The sequence below is a fragment of the Buteo buteo genome, chromosome 22 (assembly GCF_964188355.1).
Source record: "Buteo buteo chromosome 22, bButBut1.hap1.1, whole genome shotgun sequence".
NCBI classification, from domain to species: Eukaryota; Metazoa; Chordata; class Aves; order Accipitriformes; family Accipitridae; genus Buteo; species Buteo buteo.
The window spans coordinates 23,478,796-23,497,087 of NC_134192.1; the positions used below are offsets into that span (position 1 = coordinate 23,478,796).

Here is an 18,292-nt window from a genome sequence, read left to right on the forward strand (position 1 = left end):
AATGGAAAAGAGCCTTTTAAATTTCATATGGTGTCCTTTTCAGTTATACTCCTTTTTTTTCTGGGGCTTGACCTGCTTCCTTTCAGGTTAATGGGGATTCTCAGTGGGTCATATCTAAATATGAATGAGCTTAACATTGAATTAAACCTCTGAAAAAACAACCAAAAAAACCCTTGTAACTAGTTTGTAGCCCTTCAATAGCACACTATGATTTAAATTCTACCCTATATTTATACATAGGACATGCCTGTATTCTTAGTTTATGTTGCTTGTTATAGTATTCCTGTTGTAAGTGCATATGCCATGTTGCTTTTTAGCAATATGGTTAGCTGCTGGCATGCAAATCTCAGATGCAATACTTAAACAAAAAATGCTTTTTCAAGAGTAGTTAACAGATGGTACAAGAGGAAGAATCCTACCCTTTGGGTAATGACATATCCAGCTGTAGATCTGTATTGCTTTTGCTGAATTCTTAGAAAGAAACCCAGAAACCATTATAAGGAGTCTAGTTATAACTGCCCTTCTGGTATCTTCTGAGGCATCTAAATTATTTTGATCATTTGTCTTTCAGACATTTCTAATCCCTTTGCTGTTCCGGTGGACCTTAGTGCCTATCCCATGTATTGCACTGTTGTTGCTTATCCAACTGACCTCACCACAATCAGGAGGAGACTTGAAAACAGGTTTTATAGGTCAGTTGGATTTTTATTTGTTTGTAATCTACATTTACTATAGCCCCATCAAGGACAATATGTTTAGCTGAATACTATGTAATGCCACTTCAGCAACATATTTCTTCGATGAGTCAACAGCATAAGATCAGATTCTATTTGGCCTTTGGCAAAGTGAGTCTTCCTGAATAATAATTTCTTTTGGCCACATTGTTAAGACAAAAGCTGGTATATCTGGATCTGCGTCTTTTTTGTGTAACGTACAGAGCCTTACTCTCTGGATGTGTTTGAAGGCAGAGCATATTTGCTTCATCTGTATCTCTGCTGCCTTTGAACCAGATGCTTTGGATGTACTGCAGTTGCCAGAAGTGGGCTAAGTAGTGCTGTAAACTAGAAATCTCAGTTTTTCTAGTTAACTTGGGAATAAATAATGTCCTGCTCTTTTTTTTTTTTTTTTTTTTTTTTTCCCCTCTGAAGACCAGCTTATCTCTAAGGCTTTCTCTAAGTGGGAGCAGTCAGCAGTCTTCTTCAGTAGGGTTGTTTCCTCCTTTCATTCCATTCATTGCTGATTTGACAAGGGACATCTTGTTTCCACAAAGCTGTCGCAGCCTGGCACATTGGGCCAGTCAGCAGTATGTGAACAGAAACCACTTACCTTGGTCTCTAGCAACCTGTTTCTCCTGGATCTGAATTAGCTAATTCCTTTTTTTACTGAGGAATCCTACTGAACTCAGAAGAAAAAATAATGTACACCTTCCTCACTACCCCTTTCCTGTTTTGTTTTTTTTTTTTTTGGTTTTGTTTGGGTTTTTTTTTTTGGTTTTTTTTTTTAGAAGAATCTCTGCACTGATGTGGGAGGTACGATACATTGAACATAATGCCAGGACTTTCAACGAGCCAGACAGTCCTATAGTCAAAGCAGCCAAAATTGTAACAGATGTCTTACTTCGCTTCATTGGGTAGGCTTTTTTTTTTACTTTATAGACCTGACACCTTGAGTTTCTGAGATAATTGATAATGTATTTTGGCTTTTGTTACTGTCCTGCAGGGATCAGAGTTGTACTGATATATTAGAAATATACAACAAGGTGAAAGCAGAAGACCTAAGCAGTACTGATGAAGAGGAGGTAAGACCGTTAAGTCTGATCGTCAGAACTTCTTACCTTTTTAAATTCAGCACTTAGAAGAAATTTGAGCAAAGATTTTTTTTTGTTGAGTTTTTATTTTATGGGTAGTTGCACTGACTTTTTGAGATAAGCCTATTTAGGCCATTTATGTTGCTCACCTTTTTTTTTTTTTTTACTTAAGGGGCAATAAGCTCCCTTAAGTAAGTAAAAATGATTCTTGGAACTGCCTATATTTAATCTCCTCTCAGTACATGATGTTTTGTTGTGTGAGGAAGTATTAGTAAGTAAGGGAAATACGAACTGGAGCTGTTATTCAGTCTGTCAAAACCAGAAGGATGACAGCTCTCCTATTGTCAGTGAGGCAGCAGAGCTGGATTTCTTATGTAATTCTGTGTCATTTCCTGTCAGTTGTACCTTGGAGTGAAATGACAGGTAGAAACTGGGTTAGATATCACTTCCTCCAACTTCTTCTCTCTCCTTACGCCTTCTCCCCTTAAATGCAGTTTGTAAACATTTTGAAATTTGCTGCAGTTTCTGTTACAAAAAAGTGACCTGTTACAACCAAAGTCACCTGGGTTTGTTTTACTTTTACAGTGTTGCTTTCTAATACATGAGCTGATGTAAGATTTAGTTAGGAGGATTCTTCCCTCCTCCCTTCCCCAAGACATACTCCTTTGTTGCAGTTTTGAAATATTTAAGTTAAACGTGATGCTGCTTGAACACCTATATGCTTATGGCTGGTGCTATTGTCTTAGATTCGTATTGAAACTTAAAATCCAGACTACAATGTCATAATTTAATTACTTTTATAAAACTGAAGATATAATAATGGCATCTATTTTTACAGACTGTTAAAAGAGTATTTTGAAGAAAATGAGGGATTTCCATGACTTAAATAGCACACCCTCCTTTCCCAACTCAACCTTCTTGTGTCAGTTGTGAAGCTCATCTGTTCCGTGTCAAGCAGTGATCAGAAGTGTCCATAATTGCTACTATATCACCTTCCTTTCTCTCCAGCCTTTCAAAGAGCTGGTTTATAATATGTTTTGGTTTATAGTATGTTTTAAAATAGGAAAGAAATTACTTTCGTATTCTTTGTAGGATCTTTCCTGTCATCTCAACATTATTTATTTTTAATAATTGGTAAAATGCTGTGTACAAAGGAGGTTTTGTTGCAATTTCTAAATCCAGATTCTGAAAAGAATATTGCATACACTTGATGTAAGTCAGTCACTACATGAAACCTGAATAAACTCAGTACAGCTGCTCAGAGCATGAACATTTAGGCAGTGGAATAGACCTCTGCAATTCTGGGACTCAGCTGAGTTTTAAGGACTGAAAATAAGCCATTCATATTTCTCACATGTTTATGTATGATTTTTATGGAAGCAGACTTGAAAAAGAGATGAAACAGCTCATCCACCTAATTTTTAAAATTTTTTTTAAGTTACGTGACTGCTAGTTTGAAACTAGTTTCTGTTTCGCTTGAACCATTCATTGCGTTTGAGTAGTTTAAAATTGGGGGTTTTCGTTGTTGGCTGGCTGGTTTTTAACCCTTTTTCTATTGCTGAGGGTGCATACAAGCATGCATGTGTGTAATCATTAACTTTGCCTTTAGGTGGCAGAAGTAGATGTAGATTCAGACGCTCCGGGAACTTCCTCTGGAAAAAGACGAGTGAGTAAACGTTTCTGCTTGGTCTAGCTTGTGAAGGGAAGTACACCAGGTACTGAAACACTCATTTAGGTCTGGAATGGTTTAAATTTGTCATGGCCAGCAGTCTGTAGGACTAACTATGTGAATTCAGTTGCATGTGTATGTAGGTGTTGGCAGACTAAGGAAGTTACTGTGCAGAAAAATTTACTTAATTGCCGAAGAATTGTTTTTTTATTTGACTTGAAACATACCTAGAACAGATTCAATTTTCAGTCAAATTTGGACGAAAGCTGATAAAAATAACAAGGTTGGATGCAAAATATTGCATACCTCTCATGGGTTTCAGTGTTTATATATTACCAGAAAAGGCATATTTCTGCAGTTTGCATACTGCATATTGTTGTGCCATCAGCTATGCTTTAATCTTACTGCAATTCTGTTTTTAATTGTGAAAATCTGCTTTGAATCAGAACACTGGTAAATTAATAGGAACTTAAAATGAAAAATTTGAATATTCTGAAAAATGACAAAATACATCTGTTTCACTGCAGGTAAGACGACGAATAAAAAGACAGCCCATGAAAGCAAGTCCTGATGCTTGGAAAGAGCAATGCAAGCAGTTGTTAAACCTGATTTATGAAAGAGAGGACTCTGAGCCCTTTAGACAGCCAGTTGATCTCTTCTCCTATCCTGTAAGTACAACTTCCATATTCAAAATTAAAAAAGCCTATTGTTTATCCTTTGGCAAAACATTCATGCTGGGCATGTTTCTAACCTCTCCCTTTATGAGCTGGAATGCCCCATGTTCTCTGCACTGATGTTTTCAGAGAATTATCTGCAGTAACTCTCAAGTAGAAAGAATTACTTGGGAGCCACTGTTGTGGGTGAACACTTAGGTGGTTTTATTGCTGTAGGATTTGACAGCCTTTATTATTTTCTTGTGTTTTCTTACAGGATTATAGAGATATTGTAGACACTCCTATGGACTTCAGCACTGTGAAAGAAACCTTGGAAGCAGGAAACTACACTAGTCCCTTGGAATTCTACAAAGACATTCGTTTAATATTCTGCAACTCTAAAGCTTACACTCCTAATAAAAAGTCTCGAGTAAGTGATAAATTTTAATGCCTTCTTTACAAAGACCCTGGCCCCGCATGAGTACAGTGCATGAAATAAGGTCTGCATCTGAAGAGGAAAACACTGCATTGTGAAATAAAATAAGTAGTATATGTCAGTTCTGGGACCTATGGTTATAAATTTGCTTTGTTCTGCTCACGGAGATCACTTCTGAATTTCATTTTCATCTGAACTTCCTGAACTTAAAGCTTCTGATAAATTGTATGGTTACTGTTGCAACTATTTCTTTGAATATTTGCAGCAGAAAACTGATCACCAGTTGCTTTTATTTTTTCAGTAATTTATTCCTGGAAACAAGGCTATCAGCTTGATAACTGCATATCTATCTATCTATCTATCTATCTATCTCTATATATCTGTTTTTAATCTGCTGTTAATGCAAGTATTATGCAATATTTCTACTGCTGGAGGAGATGAGAGCATTATGACACTTAATTTTTTTCTAGTTTACTTAGTGTACTTGGCAAGACTTTCGCACAGTGTTGCCTGTGTTACTCAGGTGCCAATCTTGCTTTTTTCTGCGTGCAGGAATAGGAATCTGCTTAGGCAGAAAAAAATGGATTGGATTGGAGCCCTAAGCAGGATATGGCAAGAGGGAAAAGGGAGATCAAAATGTTAGAATATAGATATTTTTATATAAGCTAGGTAAAATGACTACTAAGTGTATGAGTGATCATGTAAACATGGCTATGTTTGATATGTGTTCCTGCGCAGTACATTGTTTGTCAGCTTTTCCTAAGAAGCTAAATGACCAAACAATTCTAAAATTTTCAAATGTTTTAATGATACGTTGTTTATGCTCAAAAAATCACGAGTTGGCATGAGAACGCAGATGCAGTTTTTACCACTGTTGATGCAAAATAGAATTTGAGTGGTTGATGTCTTCATAATATAAAAGCAGGCAGAATTTTGACCGTGTTTCCAGACACTAAGTTGTAATGACCTTATTATAAGGAAAAGCTGCATATTCAATAAGATGCTTAAGTTGTGACAAAATCACATCTCTGAAACATGTCATTTAGCATAGATAAGTGTGCTGGTCACAAAGTTACCTAATATTTCTTGCGTAGAAACAGGAACACTTACAGACTATTCAAGAAATACGTGCCATTTGGGACTAGACTGAGATACTATTACTTAAAGCACAATAATACATGGAATTTAATATTACTGTAAAATTTGTGTGGGGCACCTAACATGGTGTGACACAAGATTTTATTACGCTAGGTGCTGCCAAGCAGGAGGAGGAGCAGAGTGCTGCAAAGAGCTTTCAGTGCACATGTAAACGGTGCTAGATGGGAGGAAGCAGGAGGTTGTGTGACCGTACCTGTCGCTTGAGGAGTAATAGCCTTGTGTAAACTGGATGATGAGAGTAAGCTTGAAGTAGGATGATGCTGTGGGAGGGGGGAACTCCAGCCGTGTGTTAGTGAGCGTGAGAGAAAGCACGAAGTTGCCGTCGTTGAAGGCCGATTGAACTCTTGGTGTTGAATAAGGGCTGAAAGGTGGGCTGTGGCTAAGTGCTGAAGATGAAGACCAGTAACTTTTGCTTGCTTTTATGGAAGGGCAATCAGTAGAGGATTGCAAGAAGACAAGTAATTTGAGTGTGTCTTATGTGTGCTTGGCATGAGAGTAGTCTTGGTGAGTTATTTACTGCTGCACACTCCCTGGGAACTTCCCTGTGTATTAATAACTGAACAGCTTGTGAGTCAACTCCCAAATTACTTTAACAGAGTGGCCCATCAATATCCATTTGCTTAAATACTGTGAAGTGCCTCAGTGAGGTGATCCTTGCTGGAGGGCTGGGGCACGCAGCTGGGCCCTCTGCCACTGCAGGTTCATCTGCTGCCAAATATTGGCCAACATCCTGAGGTTTTCTAGCCCATTTTACCATCTTTGCAACAGCATCTTGAATGGAGGCAAGAAGGGTAGGGCACTACATGCCAGAGCTAAAGAAAGCGACATTGCTAAAATAAAAGGGTCTGGGCAAAAACCAAGTTATATGAATGTAAAGAAAACTCTATATCAAAGAGAATTTATATTCAGACAGACTGCAAGAAATGGGAAGAGGTCTGAGTATAAGATGATGATAACATCTTGATGGTGTTAACACAATTTTCAGAAGACTGGATGCAGCAGAAGGGTATGGGTGTGAGGAAGGAATCAAGAACTTTGTTTTATTTATGCTGAGTTTGAACTATTAGTTTTTCATAACTCAAACAAATCCAAGGTAAAATCTTGAACAGAAGTAAATACAGTCTGAAATACAGAGAAATAGCCATGAGTGAATTTGTGGATGAGGCTACACAGAGGGAAGGCCTAGAAAGAGGACAGGAACATGGTTTAAGCATTTTGACATCTGGCTTACAGAAGTTGGGAATGAGGACATTTTAGCTGGCTTCTGTGTGCAGCTCTCTAGGGGTGGTGTAAGGACTTGTCACTAGGGAGTTAAAGCAAAAGACAAAAGGTGAGGGGCAGTGAAGTTCAATTGTTTTTTTCCTTGGCACTTCAAGTTATCTAATGGTGTGCTTCCGTGCTTTATAGAGATTAAAAAAGGAGGCTGTATTTCAGTAATCTAAATAGCCTTTTTCCTTTAACTCTGTAAATATTTTGTACTATAAGTAAGTAAATCCTTTTACGGAAACACTTTCTGTTGCAAGAATACGCATATGCCATGGAAGGAAATTATCTGTAAAGAACCTCGTAGTTGAGCATCACCACAAATTTTACTTTTGTGCTACAAAGTCTGGGCATATTTGTGATTCCCCACCCACCCCACTCCACCCCCCCCGCCCTGGTCTTCTAGTTATTCAACTTCTAATAAGTATGGCCGTGCTTTCTCACTCCAGATTTACAGCATGACACTTCGACTATCTGCCTTATTTGAAAATCACATGAAAAATATCATCTCTGAGTACAAGTCAGCAATGCAATGTCAGAAGAGGAAAAGGCCACGGTACCGAAAACGGCTAAGAAGCAGTAGCAGTTCACCCTCAACTAGTAGAGCATCTAGGTAACGTAACGACAGTGAGACTTGCTATCAGTGTCATTTGAGATGACAGTGGTAGACATGCCTTCATGAAGAAGCAGTCAGTAACAGTATTGCTCATTTCCTGATGCAGTTGTTCTTTTGGGTGATAGAATCATGAGCTCATATTCCATGCTCAATTTGTAGTTTGTGCACAATTCTGGTAAGTGAAAGACTATATGATTAGAAGTATTCCCTCTGGGGGAAACAGAAGACCAAGTTTCTTTTAGCCTTCATTTAGTAACTGTTGAAAAAAGTGTTGTATAACACTTTTCTGACTTCTGTATGATACATTACCTGAGTAAACTGAGTATTTGTTTTAAAGGGTGAGATAAAATCTTGTTCTTGCAAGCTCAGATGCCTTTAGCAAACAGAATGATATTCTAACTATTTTTAGTGTTACTACACCTGTGCAAGAACTGGGAAAAAGAGATCACGTCTGTTAAGCATTTGCTGCAAAAAACAAGGCACTTTGCAGGGGAAATTGTTTTCGTTTTTGAGTCTTTTGGTACTAACAGTTTTATCTCTTTGGGATATTTTGTGTCTTCAGCCCAAAAGGGAAACAGAAGCAAATGAAGATTCAACCTAAACCCAACCAGAATACCTCACTGCCTTTGACTAGGACTAGTTCTTCAGTTTCATCTCATGGTGAGGAGAAATTTTCTAAAACACATCCTTTCTCTGGCAGCAACTTGTATGTCCAGATTAAAGCTTATATGCATGAGACACATGCAAAACCCACCTGTTGAAAGAGCAAGTAGCAAGGTCATGGAAATATGTTGTCTGTAGTTTGTGTTAGCTGAACTTGGCCCTCCAGCTGTCGTTGGTAAGTTATTGTTAAGGGTCAGAGAATAGGGAACCTGGGTCTGTCCTTGGTAAGAATTAATCTAGTGACAAGAGCCTGGGCTTTCTGTATACGGGCTTCTCCCATACAGCGATTATGAATACAGTAAGCTTACTTTGGATTACACCCTGGAGGAATCTGCCTCTTCATGACTGCAGAGGCAGCTTGGCGAGGTTAACCTCCTGACTTGGGCTCAGGTGAAACAAAACCTCCCTAGAATGTCTTGCATTACAACCCTATAAATAGAGGATAAAACCGACTCTGTCACATTAGTGGTGTCCTGTCTAAAGTTTCAGATACAGCAGAAGAACCCCTGGGTTCAGCCACTGGTGAAGAGATGGAAGGTCAGCCATCTTCCTCAGGCTCAAATGCACAGAACCGAAGTGGAAATATCATTGATCCAGGGAAAAGTAGGCCAGTCAGGAGTAAATCTACACCAGTGAAACAAGGTGAGAAATAATAAGTACTCTGTTCTTTGAATGACTGGTTTCACTAGAAATGAAAGATGTTGCTTCTGTCTGATGCTTACAATATTCTTGCCTGAGTCTAGCATTATACTGTTTTCCCAAACCATACTAAAGAATTTAATTTACTTGAACTTACTTAGAAGATGAATTGAACTTCTTACAGTTCTGTGGTCTCTTGTCTGAAGTGTGGCATGCACATGATGCCACATGCACTTCAGTGAGGTCCTTTAAAATTTCTCCAGATGGAAAAGCTTGATTGCTCTTAAACTTCTTGAGAATTACAGTTCCTTCAGGAGTTATAAAAAGCAAAGCAAACCAAAAGAATCCCCACCCCAAAACCTTGTCCTTTTATTAATCAAGTGGAAAGCAAAGATGAAAAAAGTTTTTAAAAACTTAAATATTTTTATCAAAGGCTAAGTAGTTGTGATTAGAAGGGAAACACTGTTTGAAAACTGGTATTTTGTCTCTGGGACATGTTAATCAGACTTTCCACTGAGATAGGCATTGAATGAGCTTTGGCTGAAACCCTGAAGCCTTTGTCAAGTCCGTACTACCGTGCTGTAGCAGTGTTGTATGTTGCAGGTGAGCTTTTCATATCCCGTGTTAAAGAAGATATTTAATCTTCATTGTCAGATTCGTAACTCTGAAAACATACAGTATTTTGGGTCCCAAGCCAGCGAGATACTTTATATGTTTTTAAGTTAAGGTGTTCAGCAATGCTGGTGAGTTTTCTCAGGTGATTTACTGTCTTGAAATTGTGCTTGCCACAGGTTTTTCCTGGACTAAGCCTTTTGAGAACATGCATTTGATGGGGAATAAATACTGCTTGCAGAGTGTTATTTCAACGTATATAGGTTTGAAATGGATTTTAGAGTTTTTTCTGCCTTGGCACCCTAGGTAGCATTCACCTGACTAAATGTTAGATGTTTGTGTCTAACCTAGTCACTCTGGGCTCCGTTTATTCACTTCCCTTTTATTCAATTCACTATTGGCCTTCACTGAACTCCTAGTCAAGAGAGTTTGCAGTCCTTGCTTCCAGATAAGATGAACTGTGTTTACTTTGTCTGATAAATTTTCCCCTTAGAGGACCTGTTGGTCTCCACAGCATATAAAGGTCATCCCTGGTGAGTAGCTCAGAGCTGGATCATCCCCAGAGCACACCTCAAAGGCAGATGAGGCGAATCCCACTTTCTGTATCCTGTCTGGCTCAGGTGTGATGATGATAACCGATAGGGTTATTTTGTGTTTGCTTAGATCACTCTCCTGATGGACCACTTACAAATGGTGATGGCAGAGAACCTCGGACAGGAGTCAAGAGGAAGTTGCTAAGTGCATCAGAAGAAGATGAGCATCTGGAGGAGGCGGAGGAAGAGGAAAAGAAGAAGAGAGAACTAAAGGAAAAGTCTGGTTTGTCTTCATCAGAAAGTGGGGAATCGGGATCCAGTTCAAGTTCTGAAAGCAGAAGTGGCTCCGATTCAGACTCTGAATCAACATCTAGAACAGATCAGGATTACATTGATGGAGACCATGACTACAGCAAAGTTGTGCAATCCAAAAAACCCAAAAGAAAAATCAAAAGAAAAATCACCGGTGGGAAACGGAATTGGCAGGGCAGAGGGACAGGGAGGAGGGGTAGATGGGGGAGGTGGGGGAGATGGAGTAGAGGGGGAAGAGGTGGTAGAGGTGGAAGAGGCTGTGGCAGAGGAAGAGGTGGCGGCAGGGGAGGAAGAAGAGGCCGAGGAGGCAGAGGAGCCTCGCGAGGAGCCACCAGAGCGAAACGTGCCCGAATTACAGATGATGAATTTGAAAATTTGTTTGGAGGACAATTTGGTGAAAACGTGTTTGGAGGGCGATTCAGTAGACCGCCTCGAATCAAAACAAGGAACGAGGGCAGGAGAACTGTCTTGTACAATGACGATTCCGATAATGACAATTTTGTGCACACCGAGGATCCTTTGAACCTTGGTACTTCCAGGTCAGGCAGGGTGCGGAAAATGACAGAAAAAGCCAGGGTCAGCCATCTCATGGGATGGAATTATTGACAGATGAAAAACTTTGGAACAATTTTAAAAGAACTTCAATGGCCTTCTACTGCAGGGATTTTACCAGAAAATCTACCAAGCAAGTTGTGCGGGGACTCCACTCACGTTTCACAGTGGTGCTTTTCCATTATGTCAGTTTGCGTTTGTTTTAAAACTTCAGATCGCCACACTTCATTGGTCAAAACAAGCCTTATTCATTAGGCCTTAAATTACAGAAATTCTTCCCCACACACTACAAGTTCATCACATTAAAGAGGCTTCCAGCTTCTCAATAAGAACATGACATTTTGAGTCACGATTATGACTTCTCTCCCTTGTTTTGTTTTTGTATTATAGAAATAGCACCTTCTTACAGAGTTTTTATGTGGTTTCTGCCATAAATCCTTATACACAGTAATAATTATAACTTTTGCACAATACACCAATCCTAAAGGCAGCTATAAAATGTTTACAGTTTCTATATTGTAAGAAGGATCTGGATTATTTTAATCTTCCCAGGCCAAACGTTCATGAATTGTGCTGAACTGAAGTATGTCTATACTACAGTTACGGGGGTCCTGATGTGCTTTCTATCGGTTCTTTATTCATGTAAAAAGTGACAAAGGGTTGGTGCCTTGTAAATATGTAGCAAACCTTTGATGTGGTGTGTCCTATGTGTGCATTAACTTTATTAAAAAGAGAATACTTGAGAAGTATGAATATCTAGACAAAAGGTGCCAAATGCAAAAGTTACTTGCATCTATTTTCTTTTTGTCCTCTCATATTTTTATAGTATTAATAGAGATTGTGCAGCTAAGGGGTAACTTCAACATTTGAAAGGTTCCTCCTCTTCAAAGCATAACGTGATTTTTAATAGTAGCTCAGCTACCTCTATTTACAACTACTGGAAACTGAAAAGAAAATAGATGCTATTATTCAGTACGTGTTGAAGAAGAGGCAAGAGGGAGCATAGAGGGATGGAATTGCTCACGAAGTTGTAGAGTAACTATATCTCCATTATATTGACACAATGAGAAGAAATCTAAGTAATTATCAGAGGTTTCAGAAGCATAATGTTTTCGGCAGAGGGTGATTCGTTTGTGCAGACAGGCCGAGTGTCTCCCACACGTTTCTGCTGCCACTTGCTCGGTGCAAATCTGTGTTTGGTTTAATTTGCCCCTCGAAGGTGATGAGGGAGCTGAACGGAGCTCCAGTACCTCTGGTGGCTGGCAGTACGGATAAGCTCCCGTTCACATCCTCCAGGCGGACTCTTGTATCTCAAGCTTCCAGAAGAGAATTCGTGTTGCACTGTACTCTTGTTATCCTGAAAAATGCTAACTTGAAAACAGAAATCATTTTGGTAGTAGTAGTACAGTACGTGACGACATTTGTAGTCTTGCTCCTCGGTGAACAGAAACAGGTGTTTGGCGTGGGCTGAGCTGGAGATGAGCAGCCTCTTACTTCGTAGGGTCTGGCTGGAATATATATGGGACTTCAACTTCCTCCCGTTGTCTGAACGAACCTGACAGTTCTAGCTTGGTTAAGAGAGTGAGTTCAATTACACAGAGAGAACAAACGAAAAAAGAGACCAGAAAGTTTTGGTGGATTTTTTCAGATTTTTTTTTTTTTTTTTTTAAACTTTCATTCAATATCCTTAAGTTCTGTGCACAGCTTGGTCAATAATTCTGGAAAACCTCAGGCAGCAAAGAGTGACCCATGTATATTCTCAGATGCAGAAGGAATTTAATTTTTGACTTTCTATATTAAGCACTAGCTATTTTATCTCGCTTTCCAAAAATCCTAGTTAGATGCAAAATGACTTGAAAAAATGCAGAGGTTTAGTTTTGTGATGGAGGAGAGTATATCCTAAATTGCTCAGAGTGTTAACATGAGTTTATGGTACAGTACAAAAATCACACTTTTAATTTTTTAAGGAATGTTTTGAATCAGCTGTAATCCATTTCTGGACTTGATTCAGTTGTGTTTTGATGGGGAAGAAAAAAGTGCAGAGGCTCTCCTAGTTCTCTATTGGGCTTTAAAATATAAACACCTGTCCTATCATCTCTCTCATAAATATGTATATATATTTACACACATATATATTTATAAGAAATGTATTATTTCTTTGACTGATTGGTCCTTCTACATATGGTAACCAGGTATAGCATGTGTGCATCAGTTCATAGTCAGAATCATACCCCTTTTAGATCAGTCCTGTTGAGCTAATGTAAACACTATGGTTTCTGTTCTAAAGCCTGAAAATCTTGAAATGCAAAAGAAATGCTTTTCATATATTTCTGACTGGCCGAAGATCCACTTACTTATTTATTTTGTGTAGGGGTTGGGGAGAGATAAAACACGTGGATTCCAGAGAAATCATTTTATAAGTTTGTGTATTTTAGCAGCAATTAGAATAATATTAAATATGTTCTTAAATGTATCTTTTCTATGTAATGAAGTACTGTGAAGATAACAGTGAAGCATCACTTTGCTGTGGCGTAAGTATTAATCACGTGTTACATGATTAAGAGCTAGACAGCAGGGTGTGCTAGAACAACAGAACTATTGCTTATTGTAAAAAAAAAAAAGCAGCTTTTTTTGTGCATGAGAACCTTTTATAAGCATGAACGAAATAACTTGGTTTTAGAGATGTTATTTTTACTTGGTTTCGTATCTGGATTCTTTCTCTGAGTTAGGCAATTGATTTCTCATGGCCTCATTCTGTGGAATAATCATGATTTTGTAGTAACTTTGACACTTTCTCTCAAAACCCAGATCCTATCAGGAGCCACTTATCGTTGCAGAGAACTTAGTATTAACCCAACAGGTGCAGCGGAAGCAGTAAAATGATTTAAACCTTGTACCGTCTCGCTCCCTGATCCAAAGCCTGGGTGCTCAGCCAGCTTCTCCTGGGGTTGCCGAGCTCCTAGCAGGCTGCCCTGCCCGGTGGGTTGCAGAGTCAGGACCATAGTCTCTCTCCTTGCACTTTTAACAAAAACCTCCAAAACTCTGCCTAAGAAAAGGGTTTGAAGGCCAGATTACCTATCAGATTCCTGAAGGCTAACGAGGCGCGCAGGCAGGCCAGGGGTTCCTCTGCTGCTGTCGGATTAATTCTTGGGTATAGGTGCTTCGAAGTTTTCTCTAGATGTGCAATCTTGCGTGCTCCCTCTCCCGAGTTGCCGGGGCACTAGGGAGCATTTGGGGACACCTTGGAAAACGGGGCTCGCGCCCCGAGGGGCTTCCCTCGCCCGCAGAGCATTAGCCCCAAGCGCTCCATCCTCCGTGGAGATGGGACTGAAAGTCGTCTGCATCTTTGTTCTCGGATTTCTCCTGGCTACAAATCTGCCGTCCCTGTAGCGCTCCCACTTTCTCCCCGACCAGGGCGTGAATGACGAAGCTTATTTTGCAGTAGTGATGTGCTGTTGTCTCAGTTCAGCCCAAACTTCACCTGCGTTTTCTTTTCTCTGTCACCTTTTGTTTTTCTTTGCCCTGCTCCACCTTTCTTCTTTAGCTTCCCTTGGTTGCCCCTGTAGGCTATTTATGATGCTCTTTTGGAAACTTGTGATGTCTTGATGAATTTTATTTCGGCTAGACTGTAAGATTCAATTCTTTCTATGCCTCTCTTTTCCTACGACTTTCCATATTTTTTATATCTGCCTTACTTGGTTTACTAGCAACATTCCCAAATTGCCGGAGGTGGATTTAACGAAGATGGAAAGTTTGAGGGCTGGCTTCTTGCCTGCTCCACGCCTCTGTGGCCATCCGTACCCCGAGTGGAAACGCTGCCCGATCGGACGGGGCAGCACGTGCCTTCCCTTGCTCCGACGTCGGCGGCTGCAGGGAGGCACGGCAGCAGGACTGCTCCCTTTGTGCTGCCTTACACACGGCTGCGTAAAACAACGCTTAGTTCCACCTGGTATCCCTTAACATGTGTGCTCCGTGTCTACTGAATTACTCCTTTTTTTTTTTTTTTTTTTTTCCCCTTGCTACATGAATTGCAGTTAATGGAACCCTTGTAGAAGTTGCGTGCTTCCAGCATCACGAGATATTTCTGTTTTAAATAACCCATGAAACTTCTATGTTGGTGCTTGAACTTAGATGGGTCTGGGTAGTTTTATCACTCCTCTCTAGCTTTCTATCACTCCTTTCTCCGTAAACTAAGCAGAGGCCACCTCACTTAACCCAGTCAGCCCCACCCTGCAGATAAGCAAGCTAAATATAATGATGAAGAAATAATTTGTGGAGGATTTTTGGCTGCTTAAAATTTTGCGTCCTGTCGCGTTATTTCAATTTTCCCTGAATGTTTTCCTAAATGTACACCTCGGCTGCTTCTCCCGCACAAAAGCAGAAAGACTGCGTAGTACATAGAGCACTGAAAAGAACTGACACCGGGTGCATAGTAAAGAGAGTTTTCAAGTAATTTAAAAAATGTGGAGGGACCCAACTACAATGTATTGCTTTTGACAATGTTTGGAGGCTCTCTTGACTGCAAAAAGCAAGATGAACCTTGTCAAGCATTTGAAAAGGCTGCTCCTGGGTGTCTCTGGAATGTTTCTGACAACCGGTCAAAATCACACAGTATTAACATGAGAAAACAAGTTTAAATCACTGATTTTGCATAAGAACTTGGTTAATATTTCATCTTTAATCTGGGCAGCGAATGACAGGGAAAACTGAATAGCTGTAGGTTTAAGGATGTCTTGTCAGCCCTGACTTGGAGTGTCCTGCTATCATTGGTCTGTGTCATGAATTCAATGTTTTAAAAAATGTATTTGTGTGTTTACATTTCTTGATTTTATTTTTTTTTTAAAACCATCATGCAAAGTTTTATAAAATGCTAATTATTTACATGATAGACTGAAGGAGCAGTTAACAATCCAAGGATAAATCTATATTTAGTATTGTAGGGAGCTGTCATTGTGTTCTTACAAGTATGTATTATAGAAAATTACTGCGCATGTGCGATAGATAATTTTCAAATATTAGTATATCAGAGGTTTACACATTGAAGAAAAAAACTCCTTTATGTACAGTAAGTAACAGCCTGCAAAATTTAGTCTAAAAGTTGTCTTTTTTAGTATTAGAGATGCAAAGACCTGTTGGAAGCTTGTACATTTTTAATATGTCATGTTCAGCCCACAGCAAACTTACACAACTGTGCTATGAATCCCTGAAAAATTAGATTTCCAGTGGAATTGCTGTCACAGCCTTAACTCTAGTATTATAAAAATGGTGCTTAAATACATTTATGTGCATGGATGTGGGTACCTGATAAGAGTTTGTGAGAATTTAAAGTGAAACCGAGCGGCTTAGTGCTGCACTTGCGAGTTAGTACTCCCGGTAGATAACCGCAGCCAGATCTGGGAATTGACAAACGTGTAAATATTCGGAAAATATTTAAACCAGTGAACAATTAAGAGCAGTTTCTCAGTTTGGGGTTTTTTTTTAATTGGCAAGCACTGCATATCTTCCCGATCTCTGGGTCTGTGAGAAGCAGACAGGGTGGCGAGGGGAGCCGAGGTCCTGCCCGAATATTCGCAGGAGGGGTTGGTGTTCCCGCCTGCCTCGCGGCTGCACCGCTCTTTGGCAGATAAAATCAAAAGCCTCCGTTTCTCTTCCTAAAAAGGCCTCCTCAGACAGTGGTGGCTGCTTGGATATATTCAGAAATCAAAGTCTGATGATTGTTTTTCTGTAGAAATACTAATACAGGCTATTCATTCCTCCATGAGTCATTATAGCAGACTTCATTTAGAAACACCAGTTGATGTCAGAGCGATGAAATTCACGTGATTTAGGCTCTACAGTTCGTGTTCTGGATGATTTAAAAATACTCCAAAAATGCACAAAACTATTAGAATTATGTCTACTTTATATATTGATTTTTTTTTTTCCAGGTGATATTTATGCCCATATCTTCACATCCGCTATCTCAGGTCCCTTTAAATGAATACTTCAGGGATTTTGATGCCACTTGTTGGCAGACCAAATGTAATATTTATATGCAATGAGCTGTTAGTTTTTGTATTGTACAAATGTAAATTTGTAAAGATTTTTTTCTAGAGTTTTTTTGAAGTCACTTATGTAATCTAGGATGTTTCATTTTCCAGCTGTGGGATTGTCTTAATAAAAAAAAAAGATAAACTCTTACTTTGGTTTTGCATTACTTACTAAGTAGTTTAGACACTAAAAAGACCAAAAAACCCACCAACCTTAAAATTGAGTTTTCAACGTAAAAAGAAAATCACTTTTTGATTCAACTGGATAATTGTATACTTATAAAAAAGGAAACTTTTATAAACTGGATATAGAAATTTTATAAACTGTGCGGATCTCGAGCAGGACAGGATGGAGACCCTCACCTCGGCCAAAGGCAAGGGCCAGCGCTCGCTGGGGGGTCTGTCGCCCAGTTCATCATCTGACCTGGCTCCAAAATACCATTTTCCTGGGCAAAAGGAGAGGAACAGGTAATGCTTTCTTGGGAAACTATGTGAAAAACACTGTCCAGGGCACTAGGTCTGTGCAGAGCCTCCCCGAGCAGCACCGGAGCGGATGATGAAGAGGAGGAGGAGGAGGAGGAGGTTTCTGGGTGAGGTCCCTCCTGCCACCGCGGGATGCAGGTCGGTTCAGGTGGTGAGATACAGCTCAAGGAGGAGGTTATACCTATTTTTAAGGGGTATTTAATGCTAAAAAAAATAACGTACTCCTTTTTCATCACTGTTCTTGCCCTCTTGTTAACTAGCAGCAATAATATTGTTTAAACAGGGGTTTTCCTACGCAAGCGGTGCCCGCGGCCGCGGGATGGACGGCACCGGGTTTGCCTTAAAGCTGCCTTGGCGTCGCGGCCAGCGCGGGCCGGGCACTGTCCCGTGGGGCCGGGGGTCTCCTGCGCCGTCCCAAAAACGAGCGGGGAGGAGCGGGGGGCTGGCGGGGGGCTGCCTTTCTTGCGCACGCTGCGCAAAGGCTTTAAAGCCCTTGTGTCCCATCCGGCACAGAGGGTTTAATACTCAAAAAATAGCTATTACGAGGCATTCAAGTAAGGACAGCCTCCCTGCCGTTAGCCTGTCTCTTGGCGTTCAGCTCTCTTCCAAGCCTATCCTGCCATGTATTGCTCTTGCAAAACAGTATTTTGGCTTTTCCCCTCGCTAATCTCCTGACTTACTTGACATTTCATTTTATTGCACTGATTCAAGCGGGCCAAATGGCAATTCCTTTCAGATGTGAATGAATATCTTCTTTTTAATGCAACGCTCATACTCCAGGCCCCAGGAACAGAAGGGCTTTTTTTTTTTTTTTTTCTTGGCCTCGTTGGTTACAGAGAACAAAATTAAACTTGTATTGCACAGATG

At 40.0% G+C, this 18,292-nt stretch overlaps 1 protein-coding gene across 3 annotated transcripts in view; it reads left to right on the forward strand.

Moving 5' to 3' along the window:
- BRWD3 (bromodomain and WD repeat domain containing 3) overlaps nt 1-17,087 on the forward strand; it is a 63,958-nt gene extending 46,871 nt beyond the window's left edge. For all 3 annotated transcript variants that reach the window (XM_075054464.1, XM_075054462.1, XM_075054463.1), the window contains 10 exons: nt 572-692; nt 1,505-1,630; nt 1,720-1,798; nt 3,417-3,473; nt 4,004-4,144; nt 4,407-4,559; nt 7,436-7,599; nt 8,165-8,262; nt 8,749-8,907; nt 10,180-17,087. In XM_075054464.1, coding sequence (XP_074910565.1) covers nt 572-692; nt 1,505-1,630; nt 1,720-1,798; nt 3,417-3,473; nt 4,004-4,144; nt 4,407-4,559; nt 7,436-7,599; nt 8,165-8,262; nt 8,749-8,907; nt 10,180-10,967 — 1,886 coding nt within the window. In that variant the 3' untranslated portion in view covers nt 10,968-17,087. The remainder of the gene's footprint in view (nt 1-571; nt 693-1,504; nt 1,631-1,719; nt 1,799-3,416; nt 3,474-4,003; nt 4,145-4,406; nt 4,560-7,435; nt 7,600-8,164; nt 8,263-8,748; nt 8,908-10,179) is intronic.
- The last annotated feature ends 1,205 nt before the right edge of the window (nt 17,088-18,292 follow it).